Source organism: Artibeus jamaicensis, unplaced genomic scaffold (genome assembly GCF_021234435.1).
Source record: "Artibeus jamaicensis isolate MK-2021 breed Jamaican fruit bat unplaced genomic scaffold, CSHL_Jam_final scaffold_2172, whole genome shotgun sequence".
NCBI lineage: Eukaryota > Metazoa > Chordata > Mammalia > Chiroptera > Phyllostomidae > Artibeus > Artibeus jamaicensis.
This window is the reverse complement of record NW_026522031.1, coordinates 3419520-3445647: the sequence shown is the minus strand read 5'-3', so window position 1 is coordinate 3445647 and position 26128 is coordinate 3419520. Positions and strand designations below refer to the sequence as shown.

The window sequence follows — 26128 nt, the reverse complement described above, 5'->3', positions numbered from 1 at the left end:
TCAACAATGATCAGAGCTGGGAGGTCTTAACCATTGAGCCTCCCAGTTGTGAAAATTCTGCTTTTGGAAGTCTCTTCCTAGTCAAAATCTTCTTTGATCTAAATTCTTTTAACTGTCCCTTGCTGCCTGACTACTGCTCCATGACTGGGGCTGTTATTCTCCAAACTCTCCATCAATTTCCCACTTTGAAGATAGTGGCCTTTGTTGTCTGTCTGTATAATCAGCTATCATCTGTAGTGGTTAAGGTATCAAAATCAAAGTTGGGACATTCATCTACCTCTGGTGGTGCTTTCAGGTGTGTATATCCGCTGGCAATTCACTTTGAAGATCACTTGATTTCAGCGACAGCAGCTAAGAAGCGACCTTCCTATAAACCCCAGAATAAGCCTTTAAAAAATCTTTATTGTATTTTTTCATTATCATTTAGTCACCTTATACAACCCTTTCCCCTCACAATCACCACACTGTTTCCCATGTCCATGAGTCCTCTTTCTTTTTTGCTCAATCCCTCCACCCTCTAACCTCTGCCCACCCCCCACTGTCATATTACTCTTTATCTATGAGTCTGTCCCCATTTTCCTTGTTAGGTCAGTTTGTTCATTTGATTTCACATATGAGTGAAATCATGTGGTATTAGCCTTTCTCTGACTGGCTTATTTCAATTAGCACAATATTCTGTAGGTCCATCCATACTGTCACAAAGGGTAAAATTTTGTTCTTTTTTATGGCTAGGTAGTACTCTATTGTGTAAATATCCCATAGTTGTTTTACTGGATAAAAGAGGATAAACCTTGATGTCCCAGGCAGTGCTGGGGGGTTTGACAAGAGGAGGAAGAAAGAGATCACTGGGGCAGGTTTGGTTCCATTCTAATTACTTTTTCAAAGGAAGCTATATTAAGAGTTGGGGCTCACCTTTGAAAAAAATTATAGTTTTTAAAGAAAATTTAATTAACAAGTAAAAGGACTACTTTTAATATTTTTATTAGCATGTATACTTCTTTTATAGATATAGGAGTAGAACAAGAATATGAATTGCTGCTTAATTAAATTAGTAAGTCCATCAGACATTATTTGATAATAGTTGGATTGGTGCTTGAATATGGCAGAAACTTCAAGGTAATACCCAAAGAGTGAAATTTGAATGTGTACATGTTGACGCATCTCAGAAGGAGGATCTTGTCTGTTTTTTTTTCTTCTTGGCATATTTCCATGATACCAATCTTCCCAATCTCAGAGGGGCACAGAGAAACATGCTGAACACAGGAAACTCCAGTCCACACAGGTACCAATTCAGTGTATGCATCTTCAAAAAAGAGTTTGTATAAGGCCTTGCTAAGCCTACTGTCTTAGTCAACTACTGCCATAATAAAATTTAATGGTTCCAAAAGTAGGCATTCTCCTGTCCAAAGGTCCATGTGTTGACTGCTGTCTAGTTGATATAAGAACATCCTCTGCGCTTCGGGTTGCATGTAGATAGACTTGAATCTAGGACATAGATATATGCATGTGTTTGTTCAGGGACTCAGGCTGAAGGAGCAGGGGCTAAGCAAGTCATGGTTTCCCATAAAGGATCACCTGAGTACAAAAGTCAAGCCAAATCATGCAAGTAATTTTAAGACTCAGTTTCCATTTGCATCATGGTTAGTAATGTTCCATTGGCCAAAGTAAGTCACATGGCCAAGCCCAAACTTGATGGACCAGAAGTGTTTTGTTCCTAGTGGGACAGGAAGAATAGTGAATAGTTGCTAGATAAAAAATCCAAAACATCATACCCACTTTATTGAAAACCTTACACCCTCTCCAGAGAGGCTAAGGGGCTTGGTCCACCTGTATGGCAGCAGAAATATTGGCACCTTATATGAAACCAGCAGATATCTACATAGAAAAGAAATGCCAGGAACTCAACTAGGTTAGCCTTCTATGTGAGGAATGTCTACAAATACTCATATCACATAAACAGTGGTCCTCATTATGTGTGCCCTTGAGCATCACAGGACATCTTAGGCCACATGGGAATGTGGCAATTTCTTATCTGTGAACTTCAAGCCCACATTTCCACTCATGTAAATGGTCATAATGTCCTACTTTTATGGAAAAAAAATTCCAAAACTAATGATTTTAACTTCGACCATGACCAGTTATTTTTTTTCTGGTTATGCTTCTGACTATTGCCTCTTCCCTCTCTTTTAGGCCTAACACTTATCCTTCAGAATTTGTGCCTGAGCTTGCTTGCACAGATGTAGGCTTATATACACCCTAAGGATTTTGCCTTAAATTCACACCATGGATCTTCAACTCCTAGAAGACTCAGGTAAGGTTTTATAATCCAGCTCCATACCCACAGACATTTATTCTCAATCTTCAACACTAGCTGGCTAATATGCCCAGGTGAGCCTTACATGGGGATTATAGGAGGTAGACATCCTTTGAGTACTATCAATAGAAACACTCAAAAATTAAGGCTGAGTTTAGACATTAAGTCATCAGCAAGTTGCGTTGAATTCAAAAACTAGGTATGAAATGAAGCTATTGGCTTGGCAAGAACACTAGACTCAGCAAGAAGATATCCAATATGAGAGTCTGGGGAAGTTTGCATAGATAGCTATTAGCTGTATCTTGTCTCCATGGAGACCAAAGATTCATACCTTTGCCTGGCCTGATGCCCTCATTCTTAAGTTAGAGCATCTGCTACAAATAACACCTACTGGTTACTGATTGCTTGTGTTGCACACAAAAGGGCAGGGAGCTATTCCTTTTACTTCTTCCCACCTTCCCTTTCCCTCTAAATTAAATTCTTTCATTTCCTTACCTCTATTTAAACACACACACACACATGCACACAACATACAGCACCTTACCTAGAAAATATTGCATCTTTGGTTGTAATATTCTGCCTCCTTTATTTTCAGATGTTGACCTTACAGTTCTGGTCTTCAGTCCCTCTCCCCTTCCCAGCAACAAGGCAATCAGAGGTGGTCACTTCTCAATGGGCCACACCTTCCCTGTGCTCCAGCCCTTTGCATCTGTCTCGGTTTTGCCATTCTTCATCAGATGGACTCAGTAAACATACTCTGTATTTTACAGATAAGGACCATGTGATCTAGTGCAGAGCAGGAGTTTTAGATCTAGATAATCTGGAGTTGATTTTGATCTGGATTCTACCAGTTATTAGTCATGTAATCTTGGGAAACTCTCTTACTCAATCTGTACCTCCAATTTCCTCCTTAAAACAAAATAATCATACCTCCTTTGACAGATTAGTGTAGGACTAAAGAAGCAATGTACATTTTGCATATTGTAGGCCAACAACCAGTGGTAGCTATCAACATTTGCATGTGTTTCAGAGTTTCTAATATGATATATCAGACCATCTCCTCAGTAAAGGATAAGAGATGGTGAACCTGTTTTTTCATTCATGATTTGCCTCACATCCTGGTGGAATACAAAAAGAGGCTAAGAAGTTGCTAAGACATTGGAAAGTGGGGACTTTTTAAAGAGAGTTTGGGGATACTGGGGTTTTCTTCTCCCTCACTGTGAATGATGTTTACCACTCACTTTCAGACAAATAAGGATGTTCCAGAGACTAATTTGGAGAACTTGACATATCAGGAAGTAGCACATGACTTATGTCTGAATATTATAAAGACAAGAGACTCTGGCAAAGGCACGGAGCAGGGCAAGAGATGCCTCCAAGGGCAAGATCACTTGGGGAGTAAAGACTTCCCGCTGTGCCTCCCCTGAGAAGCTGAGATAAAGGAGGAGAGGCCAGGGTGTCTCTGGACTGATAACCAGGCTCCACCCAGAGGCCAATGATGTGTATATGGGGATGGCGAGGGCGGTGAGTGGCAGAAGTGCCCCTTCTCCAGGACCAACAAACTGGGGTGGGTGGGAAAAGGAGGGAGGCCACTTCCTTGATCCCAGTCTTCAGACTCAGCACCCAGAGCAGAACCAGGAAGAATTTGGGGAACCAGAGAAAAGGATAGACAGACGGACAGATAAACAGAAGGCAAGTCCTCTAATGAAAACCATTTCTTTTTGGAGTCAGAGGCCTCAGCTGAGGAGTGGGGGTGGCTGCTTTGTGAGAAGGCCCTATCCCCACTAGAGGGGTGGGGTGGGAGAGGCTTGGAGAGTAGAAGGGAGAAAGGACAGGAGGTGATAGGGCCTAGTGGTACATTTAGGGCACAGGTTCACTCTGCAGCCCATCTGGAGACACTTCCCCAGGATGAAAATATGTGGGGGTGGAGTGGGTGGGTAACAGTGTCAAAATGAGCTGATCTAACTTTCTTTAAGGTACCCCCCCTCCCCTTCCTGAACCAGTGTCTTTCTCCTTCTGCTCACTCAGCTCTGGAGGGTGGGGACAAGTGCAGAGAGAACCACGGGGACCCAGCTAGGAGAGTAGAATGGGGACTCTCTGGAGCCAGGAGGTAAGTGATATCCTTGACCTGTCCTGGGTAGATTTATGATATCCTTCCAGCTCTAGCCACCCCTCACCATCACCGCCTGCTTGAGACTTAATGCAGGACAGGCAGAGTCGCTTGTCTGAGCATCTCCCAGGGTCCGCACAGGGCTGTGTTTAGGGAGAATGAGGAGGATGATCTCTGAACAAGGGGCCCTAGCACTAACTTCTTTATTCTCTCCCCTTTTCTCTGTCCCCTTCCCTTCCCCTACCCTACCCTCTCAACCCCCTCCCTCTTGTGTTTCTTAATGCCTGGCTCACTGTGTGCACAGAGACCCCCAGAAGAGGAGCAGCCCACCGAACAGAGCAGATGGTGGGCCCCAGCCAGGCAGCTGCTAACGGCTGTCCTGCTTTTAGGCCTGCTCCTTGGTTCTTCCGTGATTTTGTTCTACATCTTCCGGAGCTGTGGGCCTCGTAAGCAGGATCCTGGAACCCCTATACCCATCAGCCCTCCCTCAGTCATGGACCCCATCCATTCATCACCTGAGGCTCCATGCCCCCCAACTTAATCCACCACTCACCCTGCCCCTCCCATTTACCTGCTCCCAAGTCCTTTCCCCCTGACTCCCACCCCCAGAAACCAGCAAGATCATTCCCTTCTCACCAAGGTCTCTCCTTGGTCCTCACCCAGCATTCCTTTGCCCAGCCCCTTGGGGGAGCCCTCACCTCTCTCTTCTTTCCCAGCTCTGAGCTTTTCCCTACAGGCCCCTGCGAGATGCCCGCATGCAGGGATCTCCTGGAATATTACCGGGCCTCCGGGAACACCAGTGCACCCCGCTGTACCGACTTCTTCAGTTTTGCATGTGCAGAAGCCAAAGGAGCCAATAGTTCTTTTCAGGCCCTTGCTGAGGAGAACAAGAGCCGACTTCAGAGGATACTGGGTAAGTAAGGAGTGCCAGGCGAAGATTCTCTGTGCAAATGGGTGACTCTGAGCCTGGAGCCATCACGACTCCCACACGTGTGTAGTTGTCAGACAGCTGGTTCACACCACCCCTAGTGGGCTCCCAGGTTTGTTGCTCTCTTGCTGTACCTTTTGTCCCAGGCACCTCCTCTCATCTGTCTCTTCTGGTCCCTCACTTGTCTTGACTTAATCCCCATCATCCTCTTTTCTTTCCTGTCTGTTCATGATGACACTACTGTCTCCACATTCTCCCTGTTATCAAGCTCCATCTTCTTTGTTGTATTCCTTACATTTTCCATTTCTGTCCTGTGCATGGTACCTTCCCCACCAGCATCTCCTCAGAACTTTTGCACTTGAATTTCTCTCTCCATCACTCTCAACCTCTAGCCTTCAAACTCTTCTTAATCTTGAGGAAGTGGGACAATGGGGAGGGACAATGGGAGATGAAGGTGGAAAGAGGGAAGTGGCAGAGTTGGGTGACCAGTGACACAGTGGATTTTCTAGGGCTGTGTTAAGAGAGTGAATATAGATCTGCTCGAAAAGCAGAGCCAAGTTAAAGAAGATTCCTGTAGATAGTGATGGCGGAGAAAAGACCAGAGAGGAAAACAATGAGGGAGAAACTAAGGCCCCCTTGGGATTGGAAATGGGTCCCAGGAAGCTGGTGGATGGTAGTGAGGATTTTGGAATACAAACTTTTCAGAGTGGCATGTATTGCCAGTATAAAGGAACCTGGACAATATGTTGGCATCACCAACTGAAATTTGGGAGAAATAAATGCCTCCCTCTCCCCTCCTTGGGATGCAGAAGGAGTAGAAGTTGGCTCACCCTTGGTGGGGGCCATGCTTTGAATTAAGACACAGAGATGAAAAGAAAAAATAGGCTTAGGAAAAATTCAGCTGCCCACCATGGAAGGACAAGCTATCGGGGTCGGAGGGAGAGGTACTGGATGTTAGAGGGTGATGATCCCAATGGGTATGCATTTGGGTTGTTGTCATGTGTTTGTTTATTCTGGGGGGAATCAAAGAGTGAGGAGTCTGGACCAGTGGAGCCCATCCTGTTTCCCCTCTTTGCTAAACCTTTCCTTATCAAGTTTTCTCCCTTCAGTCCCTCTGAGTTGTCGAATTCTTCTGTTCATCTCCATCCTGCCTTCCATTTCTACCCTTCCTTCTTTATCTATATCCCACTTATTCTTCTCTCTTTCTTTTCTTCCCTTTCTTTTCCTCCTTATTTTATTTCTTATCCTCCCTTTATTTTCCTCATTGTCTTCTCTGCACTCTTTTCCCTGCTTTGACCCTTCCATCTAGACGGTCTAGTCCAAATGGAACAGTCTTCCATATTCCCTTACCTCTCCGTTCCTTCCCTCCTTTCCCTTTCCCTTTGAGTCTTTCCTTTCCTTTCTATAACTTCCCTGTCTCATACCTTCTCTTCTTGTCTCTATGGGGGTCCCACTCCTGTAATTACCCATGTTTCTTTTCTAGAGGCCCCCCGGTCCTGGCCCCTAGGGTCTGGGGAGGAAAAAGCCTTCCAGTTCTACCACTCCTGCTTGGACACAGATGCCATTGAGGCTGCAGGGGCTGGTCCCCTCAGACAGGTGATTGAGGAGGTGAGGCGCGGGGCATGACTTCTCTCATGGGGCATGATACATTATATAAGACCAATGTATGCTCAGGGCTGCCGTTTTATTTTCTAGAGGGTGGGTCTCTTTTCTAGGGATCCCAAAAATGTAGGAAGGAGATGGAAATGGGGCAATGCCCTGTGGAAATATTAGGACCTTGGGTAAGGCTGGAGAAAGAAGGATAGAGGTGGAGCTCTGGAGCAATCAAAGAAATCAAGAGTAGAAGTCAGGAAGTAGCACCTATCTGACGAATGGGGGACAGAAGGTCAGTATGCTGAAGCCTTTTCTCTCTTCTTCCCAGCTTGGAGGCTGGCCAATCTCCAGTAATTGGACTTCTTTAGATTTCAACCGAACTCTGAGACTTCTGATGAGTCAGTATGATCACTTCCCATTCTTCAGAGCTTATCTGGGACCTCATCCCACCCCTCCACACATGCCAATCATCCAGGTGAGGAATGTCCTGGTAAAAATGCAGGGAGACCTGGGCCTGCCTGTAATTCTAGCCTATCATCTCTTATAAGTAGGGGGAGATGGGATAAATGTGTAAGGTAGGGCAAAAAAATATCTTTAGGGCAAATTATTTATGTGAGAGTCAGGGACACTAGGCAAGGGAAGGAGTACCAAGGCTGGTCCTAGGAAGACAGATGTGGTTTTGGTCTTCCTTGCTTATCAGATTACCCCAAAGCCTCTTAACTCCTATCTCCCATATTACCCTTTTCTTATTTACTCTATTCTCTTCCAAGGGGCTTTCTCAATCAAGAGCTAATTATGCTATTATCTCTGTGTAAATGCCGTCAGCTCACCAGATCATCAGGATCTAGTTCTTAATTGCTTTAGCAAAACCTTGCAAGTCTTTTTACAGTCTGATTCCTACAGATTTCTCAAACTCCTTCACATCTCTTCTGCCCCTTAAACTCCAAGGCATGCTCACTCACAGCTCCTCAGTCCTTCAAATATATGATTCCCTTTGCCTGCAACACTACTCCCCAATCTTCTACCCTCAGCCTGGAAAATGTACATATTTTTCAAATTTTGGCTTACATTGTTATCTCTTCTAAGAATTCTTTACTGATACCCTTGCTAGATTTAGGGAATGCCACTTTCCCCCCCTACCCATGCTCTCAGCATTTAACACTGTATTGAAGACTTAAGCCTCTTAAAAGCAAGGCCACTCCTTATTCACCTTTGTTCCTCAGCACAAGGCCAGGCAGCTAGAGGACTAGACTAGGTGTTTGTTGAGTAAATTAATAAATAAAAACATTGAGGGCATTGGTATTGTGGTAGGCAATGTGATGCTATGTATTCGACTTTGTTCTCAAAAATTTCACAGATTTGTAAGAGGATAAATATACAAGTACGAGGTGACCTAGACTTCAGTTCTGAAGGGAGTTCCCAGAAGATTAATGGCCTTTGGGGATTGGTTGAGATCTGAAATGGTTAAGGAAAGGCTCAGAGAGGAGAGAATGGGAGCTGAGCCCTGAAGCATGGTTGGTTCACACAGGTAAAGGTGAAGCTAAGGGACAAGGAAAGAGCAGCAGGGGGGAGTCCTGAGTTAAGGGAAGACCCTGGGATGATCTGATTTCTCTGTGGGTTCAGTGAGGAAGCAGGTCTGGTGAATAGGGGTTAAGGGGTGTATGCAGTTGGAGGTAAAAGGAAGCCTGAAGACACAAATTGGACTAATTATTCCATATGTAAGGAGCCAGACTGAGATGATATTTGTTGACAATAGAAAATTTAAAAAAGAGCTTTCAAATACAATGGTTGTGTACTGAGCTTCAGTAGAGTAAGCAGTTTGGGAGGTCAACCTGGAGGTGCTAAGAAATTGAACAATTTTCAGGCTGTGGACTAAGATGCTTGCAGTAGAAATGGAAAGGAAAGGCCAGAATGGACTAAAGGTTTAGGTGACTTTATTCTTGTGGTCATGGTCTAGTGGAATTGGTAACAAATTGAATACACAAAAAGGCAGAAAAATCAGAAAATGACCCTACTCCAACCCCAGTTTTGATTCGGTGTGAATGGGAGGAGGGTGGCCACTATCAACTTGATACCAGGTAGCCTCTGGGGAGAAGAATGGGCAGAGAGAATGGACTACAGAGGGCCCAGCCCAAAGAGGGGGTAAGGGCAGAGAAGAGCGAGTACAAGCAGTGAGGTGGGAATCAGACCAGCATGGGTGAGCTACAAAGGACAGGAGAGGAGCCATTTTCTGGAGGAATGGCTCATCACAGATTCTAAGGTTTCTGAACTCCCTAGAATAAAGGGATGAGGAGATAGTACTGGGATCCTCCTAGAGATAATATCAGAAATGGTTATGGAAATTTGCAGGGGTCCTGCACACATTCTGAGGAAGGTGAGGAAGCTGAAATAGCGGTACAGATGAACATAGTTCTTTAGTTTGGACATAACATGTGACAAAGGGGGGCGGCTCCTCCCACAGAGCCTTCACCCCCACCACTGCCCCCACCAATGACCACGGATGAGAATAAGTCTACCAAAATGTAATCTTCTTGGGGTTGAATGGAGGCTTATCTCTTAATGGAGAAGAGCCAAGAACCTGTTCCTCAATGGGCTTTTATTGGGTTTAATTTGCATAGGAATTACAGGGTGTATATGTAAAGCTCATCAATCACTGTCAGGCAGAAATGATTAAACAATAGATAACATTGAGGAGCTCTGGAGGCTTATTCTGAGTCAGGGTCAGATAGTTAAAGGGCCATAAAACTTTGGGGAACAAACTCACTTCAGGCCCGGACCCTTATCATTTAAATTGAGGGTATTAGCAAAGTAGGTTTCATGGAATTTTATGCATTCTTTCTTAGACCTGATTGCCCCAGGAAACCTGCCCTTTCCAGAACAGGGCTGCACCCACCTCCAGCATTGTTTCAGGCTTAAGTCAGGCAGAGGAAGTTAGGCAGCCAAGAGATTATGAGACTATATCAAAGTCAAGGGGTGAGGATCCATTACCCCCTTTCTCTATAGCCCCCCAAGTTCTTCCCTGACAGCCCCTTCAAGACTATGCCTGTCTTAGGTCATCCCTCCTTTGAGAAATCTTACTGGTCAGTGGCTAACCAGTCATCTGCCCAGGGCCAAGCAAGGTGAAGTGAAAGTGGGCAGAGGTGGGGCTCCTGCCAGGAAGATAAGCTTTGTCTAAGTGGTTTATAGTCCCAAGGTCTTTTTACTCAGGCTTAGCTTTGAGGGGTTGCAGTTTCTGAAACCAGGCTGGGTGGTTCCCAACAACAAAGGAGTCAGGTGAAAGTTTTTTCAAAGTAGGGATAGAGCTCAAGCTGGCGGGGGTGGATATTAAAGTGGGAAAAGGAAAGTGTGAGAGAAACAATCTTCAAAATAGAGTCAAGGACATGCCAGTACCAGAACTAAGGTGAGGCCAGGCCTGTGAGCAAGTCACTTGGCTGTAAGATTTAGAAGGGTACCCAAAGCTCAGTGGTCAAGATAAACCATAGTTTAATGAATAGGTTTTAAAAACCTATTGACTTCCATCAAAGTTAGTGCAAAAATCCATGATTGACAAAACATCTCACTTCTGTTCATCGTGGATTATTTGAAAAAGGGTACTTTTATTCAAAATTAAAACTCTATTGTAGACTTTTTTGAAAACATCTACAATTTTTCAAAAAAGCAGATCAAAGGTACACTGAGGGTTTTGGGGAAAACCTGCTCCCCCTCCATGGTGACCAAAGCCTTGCTGTTTTAATCAGTATAGATTTTTAGCATCCACTCTGATTTTTTAAAATATCGATGAGGATATTAGTTATTTTGATACTCAGCTTTTAGCACCTCTTAAATGTTGCACCTGGAGTGGCATCTTACCCCTACATCCAGACCTGGCCCTCACATGGAAGTGATTCCCTTCAGGACATGAATGAACTATTAGGCTTCTCTTGCTGAGCACCCCAAAACTGGTTGAAATGCCCACTTTCTCTGCACAGTTCCTTGTCTGGACTCTTTCCTTCCTTGCCCTTTGCCCCCAGCCCATTCCTTTCTTGGGACTCTTGCTCCTTCTCCTCACCCTCTCCATTCTATTTCCTGAGGCCATCTTGCATGGCACAGGCCCCATGTCCCCACACCTGTCCTCTCCTTCCTCCACACATCCACTTCTCTCCAGTCTCTCTTGTGTCCAGATAGACCAGCCAGAGTTTGACGTTCCCCTCAAGCAAAACCAGGAACAGAAGATCTATGCCCAGGTAAGATGGATTGGTGGACAAGGTGATTGACCTCTGATGCTAGGAGAAAGGTGGGGCCACCAGTGGCTATACCTGAGATTACCCCTCCCCTAGATCGTGCGAACATACCTGACTTACTTGAACCAGCTGGGGACCTTGCTAGGAGGAGACCCAAGCCAAGTGGAACAGCATGCCTTCTTGTCCATCTCCACTACCTCACGGCTGTTCCAGTTTCTGAGGCCCCTGGAACAGCAGCAGGCGCAGGAAAAGCTCTTCCAGATGGTCACTATAAACCAGCTGCAGGTGACTTGAACTAGGGACTGGAGGAGTATGGGCATGAAGCTCTCTCTCCCAAACTTTCTTCATCTCCTTGCCTTCTTCCTCCTCATTCCCTCAATTCTTTTCCATCCCTAACCATCCCTTCCCTGCTTCCCCTCAAACCTGAGAGATAGGAAAATCTTCCTCCTTTCCCCCCTCCTCCTTCCTCTTCCCCTCAGCCTGTGTGTCCTTCTTCTAAGGAAATGGCCCCTGCCATTGACTGGTTGTCCTGCCTGCAAGCAACATTCACACAGATGTCCCTGAGCCCCTCCCAGACCATTGTGGTCCATGACCTGGACTATTTGAAAAACATGTCACAACTGGTGGAAGAACAGCTGTCAAGCCACAGGTTGGCACCAGGCGGCATTGGGGAGGTACAGAGGTGTTAGGGGTACAGACGACTTTGGAGAATGCAGGCTGGGAAGGGCCTCCAGAAGATAGGAGAGACTCAAACACATGGGCCACAGAAGGGGTTGGGTGGACAGCCATAAAGGGAACGGAGGAAGGCTTGGAGGCTTGGGGGTCACGGGGAAGGGAAAACAGGCATGAAATGAGGGATACAGGGGTCTGGAAAGACACAGGATTTGCTGGGAGTAGAACCCAGCCCGTAAAGAGCCTCTGAGCTATAGGAGATGCTGGAAGGCCCATCATGGGGACAGCTTGGCCAGATATAATCTTGTTAGCCACTGATGGGTGTAGGCAGGAGTAGGAGGCAATAAGATGAGCAGATGGAGGAAGTGAAGGCTAGGCTGCTCTGTGGGGAAAAGCTGAGGGAGTGGCCATTTTCCAGCTGTGGTGAGAGGATTCTAGAGACCTTGTGAGAAAGGTCAGAAATTCAAGGAAGTTGGGTACATGAGGGGGAGACTCTGAGTGGGGCTCTTTGCCATCATTGATACCTGTGTGGCCACCACTTGAAGGGGCTTCTGCCCAGGGGCTTGGGCCCTTCTTTATAGAAACTCAGTGGCAGCAACATCTAGAGATGCTTCTTGACAGAAGCAGACAACCGTTCATGTGGGTGTGAGCAGGTTAAGGTTAGGGCACAAAGCCAACCTGCTAATCAAATTGCCAGCAGGGCAGAGAAAGGTCCCTGAACTCAGCTTTGTTGTGCTTGGAAGACACATCTCAAAATGAGCGGAGGTTTCTTGATTGTGGAAATAGATGAATCAGTTTTGCAAACTCAAAAGCCCACCCTTTGTCTAGTCCAGATCCTTCTCTTCCTGGGACTTGAGAAGTCTGACTCTTCATCTAGTTCTTTTTTTTTTTTTTTTAAATCAGTTCCATTCCACACAGAGAACAGCTCTCCTTCATTTTTTCACAAATAGTCGTTAAATACAGAGGAGCAGGAGCTTCTCCTCAGAGTCCAGGGGACTTAGGCAAGGGGAGGCTTTGCTTTAGGGATCCCCAGAGCACCGGGGTGCAAGTGTGGGTCTCTTTCTCCTCCACAGTAACTTCCTGCAGAGCCACATGATCTTCGGACTGGTGGGGACCCTTTCCCCAGCACTTAACAGTCCATTCCGGGAGGCACGCAAACTGCTGAACCAGAAACTTCAGGAGCTAACGGGACGGCCACGTGTGGTGAGGAGAGGAGGGGAGGAACTGTCTTGGACTGGGGGCTAAAGAAGCACCTGTCATTGTGAGGTGTGCATTTTGCCCTGTTGCTCTCAGGGAGTGGACATGAGGGTAAGTGCCTCTCAATGTCTGGGCTCCCCGTGGAAGCAGACAGGTTGGGCATGCAACGCTTACCTTGAGAACTCAGGTACAAGGCTCCAGACCTTTTAGGCACACACCTGGCTATGTCTATGACCCTTTGCTGAGTATGGAAGTTTAAATATAGAACTCTAAGATCCTCAAGAGGTACTTTTCCTGTGTCATGACCCTTAAGCTATTTGCCTCACTCTCCTGAGCTCTGTGATTGGAGGACAGAATGAGAGACAGATGTAGCAAGCAGTGGCTTTTCCTCTCTCTCTGGGTGATACCAGTGTTTGGTGCTCAAATTCTTCACAAAGAATCCATCTCTGACATCCAGTGATATCTGTCGGGCCTCACTATGGGGTTTGTGGTACAGATGTCAGTATACCTGAGGAGGGGACTACAGAAAAAGTGCACTCCACCTACCAAAGTCTACTGTGTTAGGTAAGACTAGAGACACTCCTCCACAGAGGATGGTGAGGTCCTGGGTTAGACACATCCAAATGCAACTGGAGGCATCTAGTGTGTTAGAGACACCCCAACCTCAGTGAAGGTCTCAGTTTAGTCTTGAAAATCACTGTGTTTTTTCAGTAATTTATGAACCACTTTTCTGCCTTGGAGAAGCTCACTGCTTTGGCAACCAGAAACACCTATGGAATTCAGAGAGGGGCTAGGTATATATAGGACATGGAGTTTACTTATTGCTCATTGAGAATTTACTATGTGCTAGGCAATTTTCTAAGCCCTTTAGATAGATGAGCTGGTTCAGTCTTCACAACTTTCCCAGGAGGTAGGCACATCATTTTGTCCCAGTTTTATAGACAGGGATGTCAAGACACACGAGTTAAGGAACCTGGCCAAGGTAGAATACCTAGTAGGTTGGAAGAGCTAGGATTTGAACTCTGACAGCCTGGCTCCAGAGCCTGTGTGCTTAATCACTGTGCTAAAAAGAAATGCAAAAAAGCACTCCTCCTTAGGACTCTCATTGATGTGGGCAAGGCCCCAAGAAGATTCCTTCTGCTCAGACTTTCTCTCGACTCAGATGAAGAAGAGCAGTGTCCTCACTCCTCTTAGTTGGGGTATTGGGGTTGCTATAAAATCCCTGGCAATGAACAGCTTCCGGTAAATCCCAGAACCGTGGCCTGATGACACTTTTTGACCAAAGGGAAAGAGCTCCAACAACTGAAACTGGCACTCGAACTTAGATGACTTACAAATTGCTAAAGCTGCCATCCTTTACACACACACACACACACACACACACACACACACTGCATTGATTAGGATGTATCATTGTTCTTAGGCTTAAAGGCTAAATGAAGTTTTACCAGCAAACAGCTGTGTCACTTTGGGGAAGGCACGTCACCTCTCCGAAACAATGGTACCAAATATGACGCATAGTGATAATAGCTGATATACATTGTGTAGCTACTCTTTTCATTGTGTGCAACTTTTAGCATAAATGATTTTATCTAATCCTCCCAGAAACACTCTGAGAACCTCAGAGTGAACAAGTAACTTTTACAAGACCACACAGCTCCGAATGAAGGAACAGACACCAGAACAACTCATCTAGCTCATGAGGCCATGTTGTTGACCATGTATTCTGCAGGATTAAAAAATGAGTGTGGCACAGAAAACAGGCTGGCAAGTTCTGTAAAGATCAAGATAGTAAAATTTTTAGCTTGGTCTGTGGTCTGTGCTGCAACCACTCAACTCTGTCCTTGTAACACAAAAGCCGGCGTACGACAAGTAAATGAAAGGGCATAGGTACATTCCAAGGAAACTCTGGTTTGGACAAGAGATACTCCTGAAATTCCCAAGAGGGAGAGGTCTGGGTGGGTTTGACCAACCTGTAGGATCTCTACAAGAGGCAGGATGGAAGCAAGGTCTAGAGAGTTGAAGCTTTCTGGCAAAGAAAGGGCTACCATTTCCCTGGGTCAAGGTAGGGGACTGGCTGGCTAAAACGTGGTACACTATGGGAAGTCCTCCTGGCTCTGGCTGAGAAGAGTGACTTTCTGCTGAGGGAGCATGTCCAGTGGGTTGAGGATCAGCAGGGAGCCAGCACAACTGGACAAGAGGGTACAAATAGGACTATAGTAGGGAGGAGTTCAGAGTAGGAAGTTGGGGGGCATACAGGGCCTGGTAGGTCACTGTAGGGATTTTGGCATATTATAAAAGAATGTGTTTTGGAAGTGAGTGACAGGATTACCTGACAGATGTGTGCTGTGAGAAGGAGAGTGGAATTGGGGATATTAACCAAGGTTTTGGTTTTAATTTGACCAGAATTTATGGTTTTATTCAATGGCTATTAAGTATAGATATCTAACCACATTCTTTTGAGTGCATTCTACTTAGTAGTAGCCTTATACAAAAAGACTGCTGGGTTTCATTATATGACCATATTTTTTTTTATGAATTTTGAATATCCAGTCAATAAAAATGGTTATTAAGCTAGGTCTTATTAAATTTGGAAAGCTGAGTTTGGGGAAATAAAAGTAGAGCTTCACATTTGTACCTAAGAAATATGAACTATTTATATATAGCCCAGTGGCCCAAATTATTCTGGTAATTTCATTTTTTTTCAATCATCCATTATATTACCTTTTCGTTTCCACTTTAGGTCATTTGCAGTTTTATAGTGTATCTTCATCTACAGTCTAGACTACTGTTAAGATTCTGAAGAGGAAGAGTGTTGGGTCAAGCTAGGCCTATAGATTTATCCATTCATTTATGCAGCCCATATTTACTGAGCACCTACTACACACCAGACACTTCTCTAGGCACTATAGACTGCAGTGAACAAAATAGACAACAATCTCTGCCCTCAGGCACTTATATTCTAATGGATGAAGAAAGACAATAAGCTAACTAAAAAAATACCTTAGGCGGTAATACATGTTATGGAGAAATAAAACAGGAAAAAGAGAGAGGCTGTGTTAGGTGGGAAGCATCTTACAATTTTCCATAGTCCCGGTCAGGGAAGCTTATATAATCTTGGAGTCACTCCTCTTAGATGTTTTTTTTTTTTTTTTCATTTATTTATTTTTAGAGAGGGAGGAAGGGAAGGAGAAAGAGTGGGAGAGAAACATCAATGTGTGGTTGCCTCTCATGTGTCCCCTAATGGGGACCTGGCCTGCAACCCAGGCATTGGCCCTGACTGGGAATCAAACTGGTAACCCTTTGCTTCACAGGCCCATGCTCAATCCACTGAGCTACATCAGCCAGGGCTCATCTTTGATGTTTTGTTATGGCTCAGCCAGCTGAGAATGCACTCAAATTATGCTATCATCCAACATAGATCTTTCCATCTGATTCATAAGGATTCAATTTGCAGTTTTATCAAATGTCTTCTTGAAATCAAAATCATACAAGTGGGATGATAGTTTAGACTTTACAAAGTATTCTCTATGTGTTGTTTCATCTCATTTTCTAAGTGGCTCTGTAAGAAAGTTGGAGCAGGTATTGGGCTCACTTTTGTAGCTGGTATGTCTGAAGTACTGAGGTTTAAGTTACAAATTGACATTTGGTAAATGCTGAATTCTCTGTGCAGAGGTAGTACTGAGGTGGTCCTAGAGGACGGACCTGACCTATTGCTGTGTCTTGTTGGCCTTGGAAGCTTTTTATAAACTTTTAATTAATCACCAAGATTCAAAAATGAGGAGACAGCACACCAATAATTAGATTTTTATCCCTTGTTCCAAACGTGATGTGATGCTTGGGCGTAGCTGGGCCAGCCTCCTCTAGGACAAAAACTTGCAGCAGCTCAGTTTGGACTGGGCATGCTCTCCCCTAATTGCCATCGTCCCTCCACATCCTGTGCTTCTGATGTTGGTCAACTTCTCTCAGTTATGTCACCTCATGGCCCCTATTTGACTTTGTGACTCCTGGTTGGTGGTATGTCCTAATGTGGTGAACCTATTAACCAGAGAAATTGCTGTTACTTTCTTATTTGTCCCCAGTGATCCTAGGTTGGCCCTCAGTCATTGCATGTAATTTTCCAAGTGTTTAAAAAATAGTCAGTTTAATGATTCCTAGAGTGGCACAGGGGTGACCCTGAGGCAGCATCTTTGCTCTCTGCAACCAGCTCAAGGACTGCCATGGCCCAGGCCATGGGGACTGGTATGTAGCAGGCAAAGGCGGTTAGAGAAAGAGGCAGGCACCAGTGAAAGGGATCAGGGGACTACTCCAGGACCAGGAGGTGTGGAAAGGGCAGATGCTGTTTGCTGCTGTGCCCAGTGTCACCTCAAAGCCAAGCTTGTTGCAGGCAGGCCTGTGGGGAATGGACACCGAAGGAGGCCAGCAGAGCCTGCACTTGACCCAGTCATTACTATCAGACCCAGGTTTCTTTTCAACTTGTGTTTGCATTTTGCATTCATATTTCAGAGCAGCAATTAATACATTAAAGAAAGTATCTCATTCCCTTCTCACAAGATTTTTAACAGGTCTCATGGCGAGGGGACAAGAACACACAGTATGAGCAACCAAGTCTGGAGCCACCTGCAAAATGATAAACATCCTAATAGACAGGCCCTGGACTTCCTTCTTCATGAAGACACTACTGGCCTTCTCCTTCTTGGCCCTCTTTTGTGAGAGCCCTGGGCACTCTCTCTCCAGTCTTGGAAGAACTTAGTGGCAGCCTAACTCCCTCTCCTGAGAGGAGCTCTAAGGGGAGTAAATCAGTTACAGGAATGAAGTCTTGTGACTTCACTACTTAGCCCAAATTAGCATATTAGCTGGTTTTCCTCAGTCCTAGCCCAGCCTTCCCTAGGCCAGCTCTCTTATTCCCACCCCGGACCCTGGAATGAATTTTTCAACCTGCTCTTGTCATCTCTGGGCCTACCCCTTAGCAGACTCTTCCAAGCCAGCCAGGCCCACCACTGAAACCTCCCCAGCATCTCTCTTTTTCTTATTTTTTTTTTTTGTCCTGCTGTGAAAAAAACACCCCAGCTGCCAGAGGCCTCTTGGGTTTCTATCCAACTGTCTCCCCACCTTTGAGGTTGAAGATCTCTCCCATCTCATCCTATTTTCTCTTTATTCCATCTGGCTCTGGCTGTAAGCATCTTAGCTCTCTGAATTCACATCTTCAGTCTTTTCTTTGGTCCTCTTCTCCTACCAAAGTGCGGGATGGCATCTGCACCCCAATTTCACTCTGATAACTTTCTTTATAAGACATATGATCCATGATAACCATTTGGAGACTGGGAGAAGGCAGTGGAAGAGAGAGAGGAATTCTATTCTCTAATTTTCATTTTAAACCAAGAAGCATGGGAACGGGGCACATGGCTGGGCTCCCAGTGCGATGCCTGTGGTGGGTGGGAATGAAGTGGCCAAAGAACATGAGAGGATTGGTACCTAGTCCACTCCTTCCCTGGAGTGTTTCCATTCTCCATAAAGAAGCCTCCCAGAGTCCTTGCTTTCAAATTCAGTAGGCTATAAATAAGGATCACTTGCCCAACCAAGGCTCAGGAGACTAATCCTGAAAAACTAAGCTTCTTTGTTGCTGAGCAGCAATGAACCCATGTGTGCCCCCTAAAACGGATAACTGAGTCAAGTGAAACAAACCCAGAATGTCCAGAAAAGAGAGCAATCTCTGGGGCTGGGGGGAGGACTAGAGAGGATGGGCCTGGGAAATCAGATGCGGGAGACCCTTGATGGGAACCACTCATCCCACTTTGCCTCCACAGCCAGCCTACACTCGAGAGATGAAGTGCGTGGAGGAGACCGGAGCCTTCTTTGAGCCTACCCTGGCAGTCTTGTTTGTCCATGAGGCCTTCAGCCCGAGCACCCAAAGTGCTGTATGTGAGGGCTTTTCCTAAGCCCCTGTCCCTGCATCCCTCCCCACCTAACCCATCGTCTCCTAATCCTGTTGACTTTGCCTTTCTTGATGGTTATGCATTTAAGGGGTCAGGCAGTCATGCAGAGAAAACCCAAAGAAGGACATGCTACATCCCCAGAGTCTGCACAGCTTAGCCAGGGGTCACAAAGGCTACACAACATGCACTACCTTGGAGAGGTCACCCAGTTTTCCTGCTCTTGTGTTTCCTCAACCATAAAATGAGAAAACTGAACTCGATGACCTGGGAGGCTACTCCCTGTTTATGATCTTTTAACAACTCAGGAAACAACATGAGGATGGGGTGATACGATCTTAAGAAGTGAAAATAAATAACCACTGAATACTTTTTGAGCCTGGTACTCTCATAAGCATGTTGCTTGATCTACTTTAATTGCTAGCATTATCCTAATTTTATAGAAGAGAAAACTACAGCACAGAAAGGCTAAGTATCAGGCTCCTGATATTGTCATCCACTCTCCTCCATCAAGAAAAGATACACAAGATGGTAGATGTCTGGGGAAGCAATAACTCTATAGTCAGGCTGTGAAGCCAGGGAGACTGCAGCTTGTTGGGATGCTGAAGCACCCAGGAAGGTGGAGAGGGGAAAAGCATGCCTTAAGAAGGGGGGTGTAAGGACAAGGGTGCCTGAGAGAAGAGACAGAATGATGATTCTCATCCTTCCTCTGCTTTCTGCATGGATTGCCTGGCCAAGAGTAAGGACCAGGTCTCCCCCACCTCAGCAAGCTGAGATCTCCCCATGGAAAGAAATTGTCTCCTCTGTTGACCCTCAGGAGTGACCAGTTCCTACTGTCTCTGCAGATCTTTCTACCCTGGGTTTTTGGCCACCTAAAAAACACCACTTTCTGCTTTCTCTTTCTGAGATTGTCCCCCTTCTCTGGCAGCTCTTCAGGGCCAAGGCCGCTTCCCAGAGGCCTAGTGTGCAGGACCCAAGACCAAGGTTGACCCTTATCCTGTTCCTCTGTCCCTGCCCCTTCACACCCACAGGCCATGGACTTATTCACTGACATCAAGGATGCCCTTGTTACCCGTCTCCGAAAGCTTCCCTGGATGGATGAGGAGACCCAGAAAAAGGCCCAGGACCGGGTGAGCCAGGAGAAGGAGACAGGGTCGGGACATGCAGGGGGTGGAAGTGAGTATTGCACCAGAAGATTCCAGTAGCTGGAGGAGAGTGCAAAAGGCAAAAGGATACATGGAAAGTTTAAATACCAACATGTGGCACACACACCCTAGTGACAGCATAAAAGGTGGGGACAGGGCAGTGAGCAGGAGAAATGCCCTCTGACAGACTCAGGGAAGCTGGGTTCCTTCTACCTTGTGTCTCTTCCTAGGTTACCCAGTTGCAGGTAGAGATGGGGGCCCCTGGATGGGCCATGACGTCAGTGCTCACCAGCCACAAATACAGTGAGGTGGGTCCCTGCCCCTGACCACCCCTCCTTTGTCCTCAACTTTCTCACCACCACCCCCACGTGCTGACCTCCTGGAGTGGAAGACAATTCATTCTCCCTGGGTTGTCCAAAAGAATCCCTTCCTGGCCCCTTGCCCACCAGGCCTCATGGGCAAACAGGCACTGTGGGTCTTGCCAGCAAAAGAATGTAACATTTTCAGGTCATGATGTGTGTGTGCACACATATGTGTGCGCATTCCCGTGACCTGCCTGAATTTGTGCATCTGTGTGTGGACCATGAGGCCTGTCTAACCCTCTGGTGGTGTGGTGGTGTCGTACTGGCTTCCACTGTACAGGGGATGTCCGAGTGTCATGGCGTATGTGGCTGGATTCCAGTGTAGCCAGCAGGCCATTTGGGTGTGTTTGTACACTCGTTGCCTCTTGCCTCCTCTCAGGTGCACCTTGGACCCAACTTCCTGCAGTCCTTCTTGAGTGGTGTTCGATCCCGTCAAGCCAGAATCATCCAGAGCTTCTTGGAGCCTTTCCCCCACCACAGGTATGAGAGCAAAGGAGACACAGATACTGCATCTCAGAGAAGCCCACCCATGATTAGCAAGGGAACGAGCCAGGGCTCATGGAGACAGGAACAGTGAAAGTAGCTGGGTTATTGCCTGTGTCTCGGGGAGGGGCAATAAAAGATGGAGCTGGTGTTCATGTGTGCTCTTCCCACAGGTGGCAGGTGTCTCCCTGGGGGGTCAAGGCCTATTATTCAGCATCTGACCACGTGGTGGTCTTCCCCGCCGGACTCCTCCAACCACCATTCTTTCACCCTGCTTACCCCAGGTATAGGCCATTCCATGAAGGTGGGCAGGATGTATCCTAAGAAAGATGGGCAGATGTTATGATGGATGGGACTTGTGGTCGGAGGACTGGGGTTAAAACTGTCACAGGGTTCTGGGGGTAAGACCCATCCTGTCTCCTTAGGGCTGTGAACTTTGGTGCTGCTGGCAGTATCATGGCCCGTGAGCTGTTGCACATCTTCGACCAGCTCTGTGGGTAACAGTGAGCCATTGGGAGGTGGGGCCACGGGGAACACAGGCCTAGAGGAGAAGGGGAGTGTGTGCAAGGGCCCCGGGTGGGAAAGTCCCAAGCCTTTGCAGTGCCTCTGGGCCAGCCAGTCTGTGGTGCCCCCACACCCTCAGCCCTGCACCATGCCTCACCGTCTCCTCCCCTGGCCCCATTTTCAACAGTACTCCCTGGGAACTGCCCAGGCTGTGACACTCATGCCCTAGAGAGGGAGCAGCAGTGCCTGGAGAGCCACTATGCTGCCTTTCCTTTACATGGCGGAACTTCCTTCAGTGGCTTCCACTCGCTCCTGGAGAGTGCGGCTGACGTGGGGGCACTGGCCATTGCACTGCAGGTGACTCACACCCCAAGGGCCAGGATTTCCTTTTATCAGGAGAACAGACACCCTGTCCCTGACTTTTCCTTCTACCATCCTTATGCAAACATAGCTACAAAGCTTTCTGCCCTTCACATCCCCCTGAACAGTAGCCACCTGGGAATCCCCCTCCTACCAAACAGATCCCTCTTTTCTAGGATATCTGTAGGTTTTCTGAGAAGTCCATTTTCTCCTGTCTCAGACCAGTGTGTTAGTGCAAAACTTGGGAAAGGGAGCCATGAATGGGTTTTTGGTATTATGGATAGGGCACCCAGTCTGGGACCTAAGGGTTACTCCCTATTCCTCCCCCATATCTAGGCATACAACAAGAGACTATTATGGCACCGTGGGGAGACCACCCTGCCCAACCTGGACCTCAACCCCCAGCAGCTCTTCTTCCGGAGCTATGCCCAGGTAGGCAGTCACCATCTCCCCCAACGGCTTGCTCTGTGTCAGATGAATTGCCTCTCAGTAATGCTTCAAACATCTCTTCCTCCTCAGGCACCTCCCCCCACATGCCCCCACCACCATCCTTTCACACATGGCCCCTGGGGCCTAACCGTTCATAATACTACAAATTCTTCTACCCAATTTAGCATCCCCTTCAAACAGCAATGCCAACAATACTCTACTCCCAAATCCTCCCTGAGAGGAGCTCAACGTTTTTCCCCTTTCATTTCTTCTCTGGAAATAAAAACTCCTTAGAAAAAAAAAATGAGCCTTAACAGGCTGTCTATAGACTATATATCTCCTCAAAGACCTCACCCCCCCGATGTGGTCCCCACCTGGTATAATCCAAGTACCACGAACTAAGTACTCCCTCAACTAATGCTGCCCCCAATTCTTATATGCTTAAACTCCCACTTACAGAATTCTTCCAGTAGACCCCACCCCTCGGTCACTTATAAATGGTCTGATTCCACAGGCCAGGCTCTGTCCTGAAGGCCTAGTGCTAGATTAAATTACCTACAGCTGGTAGATACTCTTCCTTTCTTCACATGGCTCTTGGTCATTCCCATCCATACTGTTGTCTTTGTCTGCTATCCCTAGTCACCACCTCATTGCCAGGTCGTGCCTACTGACTCTTATCTTCCCTGTTATTCTCCTTCTCTCTCTGTGGACCTTCTTTTCTTCCCAGGTGATGTGTAGGGAGCTCAGCACACAGGATTCCCAGGACACTCAGAGCCCACCTACCCTTCGGGTCCATGGGCCTCTCAGCAACACTCTAGCCTTTGCCAAACATTTCCACTGTCCAGATGGTGCCCTCCTGAAACCCTCCCGCCGCTGCCAGCTCTGGTAACCTGGCTCCCAGAGACCTCAGTACAGATGTGTCAGTGCTTCCTCCATGGAATCAGGGTGATGTCTCCCTTCCCTTCTTCTCCAAAAATAAAATCTGGAACTTGGTTTCTGTCCATACCTTAACAACTCCTTCCTGCTCTGCTCTGTGCCCAAAGTCATAAAAGGTAAGAGGAGAAACTTCCAAGCAGAGTTCCACAGGCATGAGAAAGGAAAGAACCAATGATGGGTGAACTGGTAGGTCTAATGCTCAGTGACCCAGACATCAGGTGATTAAACGACCAGTTAGAGATAGGAGGGCTTTGATTAAGTCTCACAAATCTGTGCCTGACTGTTTTACAGAATTTTATTGCTATTGCTTTTATTGTAGTTGCCTTCTCCCCCTAATCTGTGGTACTGAACAAGGCCAGGAGAGGTACCCCAGAGAGGAGGGCACAGGTCTGGTGTCTCTGGCCCTGGAAGATGGAGTTCAGAGCAGGGGGAGGTGAGGAGGGCAGGAAGCTGGACGTCTCCCTGGGGACTAGTAACCAGGAGCCCAAGGGGACAGAGGGTCAGTACGCTATCATGAAACTGAGGTAGCTATCCAGGTCCTCACCCAGGGCCCAGAAAACCATTCCATCTTCAATGTCCCTCATAAAAAAACCATGGCGCTGGCCAGATTTAAGCACAAGGCTAGGTCAAATAGGTGTTCGCAAACCGCAGCACTTTCCACTGTCTTGTCGTCCTCTTGCTGGGCCATGTCCACCTTCTGCCACTTCTCACCCACTGAGGAGGCCACAAAGTACTCTTCGTACTGCTCTTGATTCTGGTCTACAACAAGATTAAGGGGAAGATGCTGAAACACTGATCCTAACCTGCCCAGGCCTGCCCCAGAAAGGGGAAGGAGTTTAGAACACCAGAGCAGTTAGGGCCTGGGGCTTTTAAATCAACTGCCCATATCCTTGTCCTTGACCAGAGAGGTGGTGCTCCATCTGGAGGTCCCTCCTGGTCTGTGTGCAACCACAGCTCCAACTCCAGAGCGCACCCCCTGCCCCCAACTTCCAACTCACACTGCCTCCTCCTAAACATTCCATCATTTGGGAGTGAGGGGCCATCTTAGAGAAAGATGAAAACCAGAGACCCTGTTCCCAGACAGATGCATCTGTGTTCCTACATATGAAAGCCCCATGCAGTTTCCACTGGCCTGAATGGGGCCCCGTGCAAGGGCCTTTCCCATTGCACTGCAATGATAGGGGGGCTGGAGTATTCTCCTACAACTCAAACCTCTCGGATTTCACTCTAGCCTGATACATAATCTGAAACTGACTACAGTCTGGTCCCTAGACTCCAAATGGTGTGCCCCTTTTCTACTTACCTGCAGAGGATACTTTCTCTTTCTCACTCCTCTCGTTGGGGCCTGCGCTCCCTCTTTGAGGCTCCACCCCTTTCACTTGCAGCAGCAGTAGGAGGGCTGCCAGAAATGCTGCCCTGAGGAGCTGGGAGCCCAGGGAAGTCATGGGCCTGCCCGTTCACCGCCTGCGGCCTTCCTGCTCCCCAGTGCCCAGCAGGCTACCTGCCACCTCCCTCCCCTGTTCCTGTCCTGGCCCTTACCCCTTCCCAGCACTGTTTTCTTCCCTTCCCTTCTATAGGACTTTGACCTCATGAGCTCTGTTACATCACAGCCATGGCATGACTCACTCCAGTTCACTAGAGTTCCATCACTGGGCAAGAAAATGGAGGGTGGCCATCAGGGAACAACAGAGCCTTTGAAGATGACTGTAGTGGCTTGTCCTGGGGATAGCAACACCAGTGACTTAAGAGTTCGTGATCTGCTTTCACATCCATTACATCCTTACAGCAAGCAGGTCTCAAAAGAATGGTGTTGTCACACCCATTAGATAGATGAGGATACTGAGGTTCACAAAACAAATGACTCACCCACTCATGATCACATAGACAACAATGAGCAGCTCAAGATGTTGATGAACTCCATTCATTCTAAATGTCACAGCTTACCTCTCTCCCATGCAGCCTTTCTTTAAGGAAAGTGGCTTGCCTGGGAGGAAGTCCAGACAACACAGAGAAATGAGAATTGTCAAGTCCTGGGCTATGCATGGAACTCAGGTCCACTGAAAATGAGGGAGGGGGAGGGGCCTCAGTGGAGAGTGGGAAAAGGGTCCATCCATGCTGTGTGTATGTGAGAGAGAGAGAGAGAGAATCAGGACAGAGAGACAGACAGCAGTGTGCCCTGGGCCCAAGAGGAACCCATGCTCTCCTTCCTCCTTCATACTAGCCTTTATCTTCCTGTACTGACAGACTAAACAACCTCTTCTCTCATTTTATATCCTCATGTACTCTTAGACACAGAGAAGACATTGTCAGGGTCTCATTCACTAAACTTCTTGCTTGGTAGAAGGAGGTAGAATCTTCAGAGAAGATTCACTGCAGTAGAGGGGAAAGGAGCCCTGAGTAACAGATCTGGAGAAACCTGCCTCAGTGGCCCGCTGCCCACCCTGCCTATGACCCCCATCCTGCCTAGGACCTACCTGTTGGCAGTCCCTGGCTGAGGCTAATTACCATCTGCTTCTTGGGACAGAGATGGTGGTTAAGGATGAGGCAGGATGGGGTTGGGGAGACAGGATGGAGGCCTGTCCTGAAAACCAGAAACAGATACATACAGGCCATGCAACACAGGAGGGGTGCGAGGACAAGAACAGGTGAGAGGAGATTTTAGACACAATTTGTCCCAATGAGCTCACAGCACATTCCAACTGAATGAACCACCCAATGCAGGGGCAGGAATATGCACAGAAGCACGGACCCTTTCTGGGATGGGGTGTGGCAGATCTTTCTTCCCACAGATCTTAACTCATGTTGCCTATTTCATGTACTTTCTGGTGATTCAAGCCAGGTGATGGGGGGCTGGGGGGCAGTATAAGAGGTTACTTAATGGTGGGAGAGGAAAGATTCAAGTAAGCAGGTGACCCTGCTCACCCCTACTTTGAACTCATTGA

General features: G+C 47.0%; 2 protein-coding genes across 6 annotated transcripts; one reads left to right on the top strand and one right to left on the bottom strand.

Annotated features, from left to right (window-relative positions):
* The first annotated feature begins 3834 nt into the window (after nucleotides 1-3834).
* On the top strand, nucleotides 3835-23243 carry KEL (Kell metallo-endopeptidase (Kell blood group)). Of its 5 annotated transcripts, none has more exons than XM_037150356.2 (19): nucleotides 3835-4006; nucleotides 4343-4424; nucleotides 4729-4870; nucleotides 5161-5337; nucleotides 6836-6960; nucleotides 7274-7420; nucleotides 11106-11168; nucleotides 11262-11450; nucleotides 11666-11814; nucleotides 12911-13040; nucleotides 18842-18952; nucleotides 19999-20097; nucleotides 20343-20420; nucleotides 20854-20954; nucleotides 21131-21241; nucleotides 21383-21450; nucleotides 21649-21818; nucleotides 22158-22253; nucleotides 22978-23243. In XM_037150356.2, exons 2-19 carry the CDS (start codon nucleotides 4401-4403, stop codon nucleotides 23137-23139), a joined length of 2142 nt encoding a protein of 713 aa, XP_037006251.2. In that variant the 5' UTR covers nucleotides 3835-4006; nucleotides 4343-4400; the 3' UTR covers nucleotides 23140-23243. The 5 variants fall into 5 exon arrangements, with proteins under 5 accessions (XP_037006251.2, XP_053512604.1, XP_053512605.1 ...); XM_053656629.1 differs by having other exon boundaries at nucleotides 10914-11168; XM_053656630.1 differs by lacking the exon at nucleotides 21649-21818 and having other exon boundaries at nucleotides 10914-11168; nucleotides 22978-23071.
* A 205-nt stretch (nucleotides 23244-23448) lies between these two features.
* LLCFC1 (LLLL and CFNLAS motif containing 1) lies at nucleotides 23449-24719 on the bottom strand. Its single transcript, XM_037150349.2, has 2 exons — nucleotides 24490-24719; nucleotides 23449-23945 (listed from the first exon to the last, which is right to left on the bottom strand). Exons 1-2 carry the CDS (start codon nucleotides 24629-24631, stop codon nucleotides 23767-23769), a joined length of 321 nt encoding a protein of 106 aa, XP_037006244.1. The 5' UTR covers nucleotides 24632-24719; the 3' UTR covers nucleotides 23449-23766.
* Nucleotides 24720-26128: the final 1409 nt, after the last annotated feature.

What these genes read in the sequence shown, in the direction of transcription:
- KEL (XM_053656629.1), top strand. Translation starts at nt 4,401, where the DNA reads ATGGGGACTCTCTGGAGCCAGGAG. An exon ending in GGACTCTCTGGAGCCAGGAG is followed by an intron (nt 4,425 to 4,728) that starts GTAAGTGATATC and finishes CTGTGTGCACAG; the next exon opens with AGACCCCCAGAAGAGGAGCA. An exon ending in GCACATCTTCGACCAGCTCT is followed by an intron (nt 21,451 to 21,648) that starts GTGGGTAACAGT and finishes CATTTTCAACAG; the next exon opens with TACTCCCTGGGAACTGCCCA.
- LLCFC1 (XM_037150349.2), bottom strand. Translation starts at nt 24,631, where the DNA reads ATGACTTCCCTGGGCTCCCAGCTCCTCAGGGCAGCATTTCTGGCAGCC. An exon ending in AGAGAAAGTATCCTCTGCAG is followed by an intron (nt 23,946 to 24,489) that starts GTAAGTAGAAAA and finishes ATCTTGTTGTAG; the next exon opens with ACCAGAATCAAGAGCAGTAC.